At 46.6% G+C, this 7,577-nt stretch overlaps 1 protein-coding gene across 1 annotated transcript; it reads right to left on the reverse strand.

Moving 5' to 3' along the window:
- Positions 1-4,453: 4,453 nt before the first annotated feature.
- On the reverse strand, positions 4,454-7,062 carry N7511_011385 (uncharacterized protein; the record flags this gene model as incomplete). The annotated part of the gene is made up of 4 exons (XM_057133762.1): positions 4,454-4,968; positions 5,020-5,773; positions 5,827-6,954; positions 7,006-7,062. The coding sequence occupies 4 exons, from the start codon at positions 7,060-7,062 to the stop codon at positions 4,454-4,456; spliced, it is 2,454 nt and encodes an 817-aa protein (XP_056978432.1).
- Between the last annotated feature and the right edge of the window lie 515 nt (positions 7,063-7,577).

Consider the following 7,577-nt stretch of genomic DNA (forward strand, 5'->3'; position numbering starts at 1 on the left):
TCAATATCGATGATCTCTAGAGTGCCACCGAGCGAGCCGCTTGCATAGGCACTAGCAAGAATCATAATGACTGAGAACCGCATCTTGTTTATCTTCAGGCGAGGTGAATAGGCTTGAAATCCGAAGATGTCTTGTGTGCTACGTCCAGTCCTGTGTTGTGTAGTCAAGTATCTGGGGAAGGACGGTAGAGACTTTTATAGACTTACCTTGAGAGATCTAGGGGCTGCATGTTGTCTGTGGCAAATTATGAAAACGCTGTCTGTTTTCTGAACAAAGATGAGGCGCATTCAACATCATGACCTTAGTACGTTGCATATATTGAGTCCGACTACGAGCAACAGAGTTCAGGGTCAAGAAACGAGTTCCTGGAACTTATCAAACGTCAACAGCAGCGTGACCAACTATTTGATGACGATGGTATTCGTTCCGCATTTGGTGAAAACCGCAAAAATAGACTATGAGAGACTTTGTAAGCGGAACTTTGAATGTACCCGAGCCGTCCTACAATTTCCCGATTAAACACTAAAGCGTAGGCTGGTAGATTTCAACGCTACATTTTTCATATTATAGCCTTGATGAACTAAAGGGCCCTTCAAGCCCCAAATTTACAACGAGATTCCGTTCCCAGCAAAAGATGTGCCTCTGGTTTCATGCGCGTAAATCCAACTTGAAATGCTTCTTTGCTCCGCATATTGAAACCTTACCCATCCCAGGAGCCGTCAACCGAATACAAGCAATGTTGGCTATACGAATGCATGGCTTACAACAGGCCTCAACTAGGCACCGGTGTCTTTTATTTCCTGCTCGGCATCAAAGTTGATTGTTGAGTAATGATCCAAAAATATAAATACCTCGACTCCCTGCGTCTTTGCTTTCCACGATAGTTATCCAACCACTTTGGAGTCGATTATTCCTCACGCTCGGAGTGACCTGATATCTCTTTCTCTTCATCCAAGGGCACTTTGACAAATATATGAGAATTTTCCATTGAGTTCTGAACAATTCCGTTTAAAGTCTCTTTTACATTCTTTCGAGCTCTACTCCTCACGCCCAATTGCCTCATTGAGAATGAAAGCCAGTCATAGCTATTTCGACACTGAATCCGAGTTTGACCGCCTGAAACTCGTCGTGGAGATTGCTCTTCAGGACGATCTAGTGGCATTTGTGGAAGAAGCTCATTCGTCGCTTCAGTCGCGAGGATGTTTCAAGAAACGGGATCGCTTCAAGAGGTCTCTCCTACATTATGCTGCCATGGGAAATTGCACAAATCTCCTTCTCTATCTCCTAAAGAGGAAGCCCAATGTGGATTCCCGTGACCAGTGGGGGCGCACTCCCCTCTCCTGGGCTGCCCAGTACGGCTCATTGACTGTTGCAAAACTCCTCCTAGCGCAAGGAGCAAATATCAATGCCTCAGATTATGAGAGTGGCACGCCATTGACCTGGCTGTTACACGGCGGAGACGCTGATGTGACAAGCCTAGCGGCGACCGAAGCTTATCTCAGAGAGATGGGCGCGACGGAAATAAAATTGAGAGGTATCAAGCTGGCCTGGATTTGAGTTTTGACTTATACGCGCTTACTCCGATACATTCGCCCTCATATCTAAGAATCCCGACAAAGTGGAGCTGGTCTGGTGCGAGAATAGTACGGACATCAGATGGTGGGCATACGGAGGCAGTACTATGCACTGTGGTGCGAGATTAGGCCAAATGTCTTAACACCGATACTCGTTGCTCTTTCTATGCTGTTCAATTTGTGTCGTTGGAATGGAAATAAGAAACAAACAAGTGAATTTTCAAAAATAAATATCATAAGAACTTTGTTGAGAAGAGACATTCATCTTGCTTGGCCGTGTAGCATCGTAGACAAGGTATTTGTACGTTTTCCCTTTCCGTGCGCTACTAGACTGGTGCATTGGACCCAAGTGTATTGCAAGTATTTTATGATTCTTTTAATTGGCCAGAGTTTTGAGCGTATGGACTACGTCTTAGTACTGGGTCTTGTCAATTGTGTTGTGATATGAGGCTGGTGCAGATCAGGAAGCAAGCCGCACTATCCAATTAGCTCCGAGATATCTATACAGACAACCAGGTTGATTCCTAATCAGATTGGCTCCTACTTGTATATATAATCACATATTTCCCGTCACAATCAGGAACCAGGTATATACCTCTGAACTACAATAGAGCGCCTTGTCTCACGATGATTCTTTCCTGGCAAAGGCTAGTCTAGCAATATATAAGAAATAGAGGGTTGCTGTTGACGCAATGGCCACACCACATGAAATGGAAACGATGCAGGAGTGAAAAGACAAATCATGGAATACTAAATGTTTGCTCGCCTAGTTCGTCGGACTTGCGGAAAATGAAGACCTAAAACTAATCTGTATTCTGACCGTCCTATAAGTCGATCATTTTGGCAGTCTCAACCATTTTCCCTTTGGCCTATTGTACTTCTCCATTAAGCTTGATGTTCGGGAATTTAACTAAGAAGGTAGCTACAGTAGAACTTGACCGCATCAACAAAGGTTATGATTGATTGGAGACCGATAAGGAATGATTGGATTGCAGATTCGCCGTCTTCTAAAACAGACAATTTGAGCACTGTGAACAATACAAGGAGTCGGGAGATCCCTTCAGCCAGGTCACAGATCAAACAGCCTCCTCACAACCAAGAAAGGTAATACAACAGTGTCTAGGAAAACATTCTCGTAGTCTTTCTCTTGATCAAAGCTCGTGTAGCTCCCTTCTTCGTGGCACCATGCTTCGTCAGATAATTTATCATGGCTGATCGGTTAGGGCCCTGACCCGCACGTATCAGCCATGTCAAGGGTGTTGTGTACATATCATCCATGGAATTGATGTCCGCTCCGTTTTCGAGCAAGATCTTCATAGCATCCCATGCTCCATATTCTACAGCCCAGGAGAGAGGCGTACGTTTGTTCTGGTCGATGTCGTCTTTCGCGGTGCCATCTTGTAGAAGATAAAGGAGCAGCTCGGTGCAGTTACCCATTGCCGCGTAATGGATCAGGGACCGTTTAAAAGGTCCTCGCGGGTTGTGCAGTCCTTTGTATGCGAGTGTTGACTGGGCTTCCTGGAGAAATGCCAAAACATGATCATCTAGGTCAATCTCTCGAATGCATTTCAAGCGTCGGAATTCATCCTCTATGATGGTCATAGATCGAGGAGGAATTGTCATGTTCCTTACGGGTGTTTCAGAGTATAACGATCTATACTTTTGCGAGAACCGAACGATTGGTTGCTTGCTAATAAAATAAAAATTGCACTCCAAGTCTGAGCATCGTGCTTCTCTTGATATAGCAGGCCCCAAAGGTGTACAACTTTCAAATGTGATGGTATGTGCTTTTTCACTGGCTACAATTGCGTGCGAAGAATTGTTGCATCTGATGTTTGTTGATTTCGGGGTTGGAAGGTAGATTAGATTCCATTTCAGCGTCGGATCATTTACTGAGGGTCATCGTTTGTTTATAATCCAGATGATAACTGGACAGAACATGCGCTGGTGTCGGCTGCGGTGCGCAGTATTTGGGTATGCTAATTTATGCATTCAAGCCATTTATAAGCACTTGTTCATCCCCTTTTGCGCGCGCTATGCTGGTCATATGAGGGGTTGAGGTGAGATTGTCGAATTTTCCTCACAATAATTCGGGTGATAGATCCAATTCTTCGTGCATTGCTGGTGTCCATCGAAATTTCGACCTTTATATTTCATTCAAGAATCCAACACATGTACTTGAACACATTCCCGTTATCAGATATGAAAAAGCGACCCAACATCGTTTGAGAACCACATGAGGCTTTAAAACCACGTGGCAGCAGCAGGAACGGAAAGCTCCCTCGAGCTACCAGGGCCATAATAGATACATGTACCGGAAGCAGCATAGATCTTTCCTCGATGAGAGTACAATAGAGTAGATTGATGTGGTGTCGTGGCCCGGTCTTCACTGATGCTAAGGGTCCAAAATCTGGTGCTTGTAGGATAGAGTCTGAACGTGCGCTATTGGTGGATATCCTGTACTGATGGTATTGACCTGTCAGCCTGATACGCACTACTACTTCATTACGCACATGACTCCACCAATAATACAATTCACATACACATGCTACAAGTGCTATCTACACTTTTCGAACTTGCAAGATATGAAGCGATGAAAATTGTACCGAAAGAGTTGCGAGTAATCACCAAGATCTACCAAGCGCAGGGCGCTTGCCCATTGCAACCATGTCTGTCACAACTCCAGTAAGACTGACCATGCTGAAGTTGAGAATTATGATATGAACCGAGCTGCAAATGCTGTATCCACTCATGTCCTTGACTTCGGCGTGGCTCAATGCGAACCAGCGGCAATTACTTCGCAATGCGAGTGCTATGTTGCAGAAAAGGCGGAACGGCGCATTTTTTTTGAATCATACTGGCAAATCATACTACCAACTCTATGTCACAGTTATTCTGTTTGAAAACCTTCTTCGCACACTATTGATGAACCATGTGACAGGCTGGAGCAGAAATGAGCTTTCTTCCCTTGCATCCGCATCCATAGGTGAGTCTTCCAGAATCACTGTGTCTACCTCGCTGTTTTCGTCATCCCCCGAGGGCTCGCAGATATCTTCCTGGACTGAGTCCCATTCATCATCGCTGATCGGGCTTGGTCTATGCGTCTCTACTTCAAAGTGCCCCCATTCTTCGTCAGCCGTATCATGATCCAACCGGTCGACCAATATGTGACCTTTTTCTGATCCCTGTGAATACACATACATCACCCAGTCTTGCATAGCAGAGTCATCCAAATACCCCCCACGTGCATGGACATATTCTATAACGGTGAAAAGACGTTCCGTACCAGCGCCTGTAGCTGGAATAGAGAGTAGATCTCGGGCCAATCGACTGAGAACTGGCCACTCGTGTTGACGATCTTTCCAGTACGAGCATGGCGAGATATTGACAGCCCCTGCAGTGGGTCAGTGTCGAATAGAACATGCACTGGACAGTATAGACAGACCTTCTTGGAGATATTGATCAACTTCATCTGGCTCACCTCTCGAACTATGGAACGGACCAGCTAGTGGGTGTAGAAGCCGCTCAAGCCCTAACAACTGCGGGGAACAAGATAGTCCATTTGCACAGGACAGGCTCGTGGGCATTTGGGGTGAATATTGTAGATGAAAGATTCTCAAAAGTTCGATGTAGCGCCCAGCAGAGCCCAAGCCCTGTGATGACGTGGCGTCATCAAATGCGGACACTTTGTATTGGGGCGCAACGAATGTTCCAGTGCCATACATGACCTCAAACTTTTGGAATGTGTTTTCATAGACTTCTGCAAGCTCCATCCGTAGGCGCAGGAATGCCTTTAATAAGGTCCGCTTCCACGGTGCTGACTTTCTTCTTAATATCCCAGCTGACTCGTCGATATGCTTCATCAGTGCCTTGAACACGAAAGAGACGTTGTGGACTGTCGCCTCTTTCGATGCCAATAGAGCTGTGGTAAATTCAATGAATGGTGTTATCAGCTGCACCAGGTAATCGACCTTCCGCCAGTCATTATCTGTTAATTTATGCTGTAAATTCCCACTTTCATAACAATATTGGTCAATAAATTTTCTCAAGCTGCTGGCTCGCTTCAGCATCAAAAACAACGATTTCCAGCCGTCTTCTGCATCATCTAATGGTAACAGTCGAACCAAAGAGGACTGGAGAGATAAGAATGCATTCCGCTTCTGGTTGGTCTCGTTGACGTACTTTGCAAATGACCGAATCTACAAGGCACAACAGTCAAAATGTTTCTCGTCAATGGATGGAGGGGATGTACCTTTTCCAAGACAATCATAATTTCGTCGCCGTTCGAGGGGTCAGTCCAACCATTGACGTGTGATATTGCTCGCACATTTTGAACCTTTTCTGGTAAGTTTGTAATGTTTTCAGAAAAATGCCGAAGAGAGAGCTGTATGGCTTGCACTGTGCCAGGAACGCCAAAAAAGCACTGAAGATGGCTGATACCGCCAGAAGAAACAAGTTTCTCTTGTAGTGACAGCGCCAAGTTAGCATCGACCCTATAGTCGATAATCACGCTGAATATCCGACGGAGGAGCCCTTTCTTCCTGATCAGTGCCAATATTTGATCCCCCGGGTCAGTCCCTGTCTCATTCCTGCAAAGCATCTCGAGCCCAAGCAGGGCCTCTCGGTACCTCCATTCTGTATCAAAGTAATACGCTATCATAGCCAGACAATCTTGTCCCAATGAACTTTTCCAGCAACACAAGGCGATTGACACTTTCGAGTCCCCGGGCAGATCCTGCAATTGCGACTCTTGATAGCTACTTGCCACATCGTGCATATGCTGGCGGAGTTGCTTTGACGAGGGAAGCTCCAAACCGTGGGGTCCGGCATAGACCAGGTTCAACAATTCCTTGAATGTGGGTTCTTCTGTCACTCCAAATGAAAGGTTTGCGGTTGTAATTGTCCGCAGAAGCTGATCTTTCAGCTGCGCCTGGTCGAATCTGCTCCTTGGGGGGACCGATCCCGCACGGGCCACCTGGATTGGGCCTGAGGTGACAGCAGAAACGGCCACCTTCTCCTTGCTTCTGCGACAAGACGTAGATTTCAGATGCTTGCCCATTGTGCTGGTCCCATGAGATTTGTGATGTGGGTGATGAGGGTGATTCAGCGGCGCCAGGCAAGACCGACACACGACCTTGGGTCGACCAGACCCGACCTCTGCCACCTGGTCAAAGTGCCTCCACACCTTCGAAGAACGCGACTCAGTCGACCATCTGAAATTGTATTGTCCATTTTTGGTCAGTTGTTGTCCATATTCGGTCTCCAGCCACCAGGATAAGAAGTCGTTCTCCTGGGCGGTCTCGTAGAGTACCCAGTGTCGGCGGTCAGGTGCGAATCGCGTGAGATTGGCCGAGGGGGTTCTCGGTTGGCCAGCGGAAGGCTGTAAGTCGTTAAGTAAGAACCACTTCACTGACTCCGGGTGAAGACATACCGAACACCGCGATACCGGGGTAGGTGACGAGTCTATGTCTACCCCAATCGAACACATCGCGCTAGAAGGTGTTTCACCTGCGAGAAGACCAGCCGGTTTAAATGAGAGGAAACCAAGCGAGATCGATGTGAGAATTTTATTTCAGAGTAACCGCTGGGTCCCAGGAATCAGTGTTCGCGTCAGATATTATATATGGCTGTCCTGACGAACCCATCCATTCCTGCCTTGGTGCTGAGTTCGGTGAATTTCGTCATTGTTGAGTCAACGCGGGTACACGTTGCAAAATCTCTTACTGCAACCCTGTTGATCATGGGTTCATCAGGTGAATCAACTGACCACTGGTCTTGTACCATAAGCCGGGTGAAGCACCCCTACATTTCTTTGGCCCTTGCTCGCCTGTTGAAACACTGGCTATAGTTATAAGTGCGAAGATCGAATAGACCCGTGGTTATAAAACTGGGCGTCGAACCAGATTGGACCCGCGACATGCACCATATTACCCAATATTTTGCTCGCACCCAATTTGTCTACCTGAGACGGCCTCGAAAGAAGACATTGATTTTGTCGGAGCC

This window comes from Penicillium nucicola (genome assembly GCF_028828085.1).
Source record: "Penicillium nucicola strain IBT 29836 chromosome Unknown utg000014l, whole genome shotgun sequence".
Lineage (NCBI taxonomy): Eukaryota > Fungi > Ascomycota > Eurotiomycetes > Eurotiales > Aspergillaceae > Penicillium > Penicillium nucicola.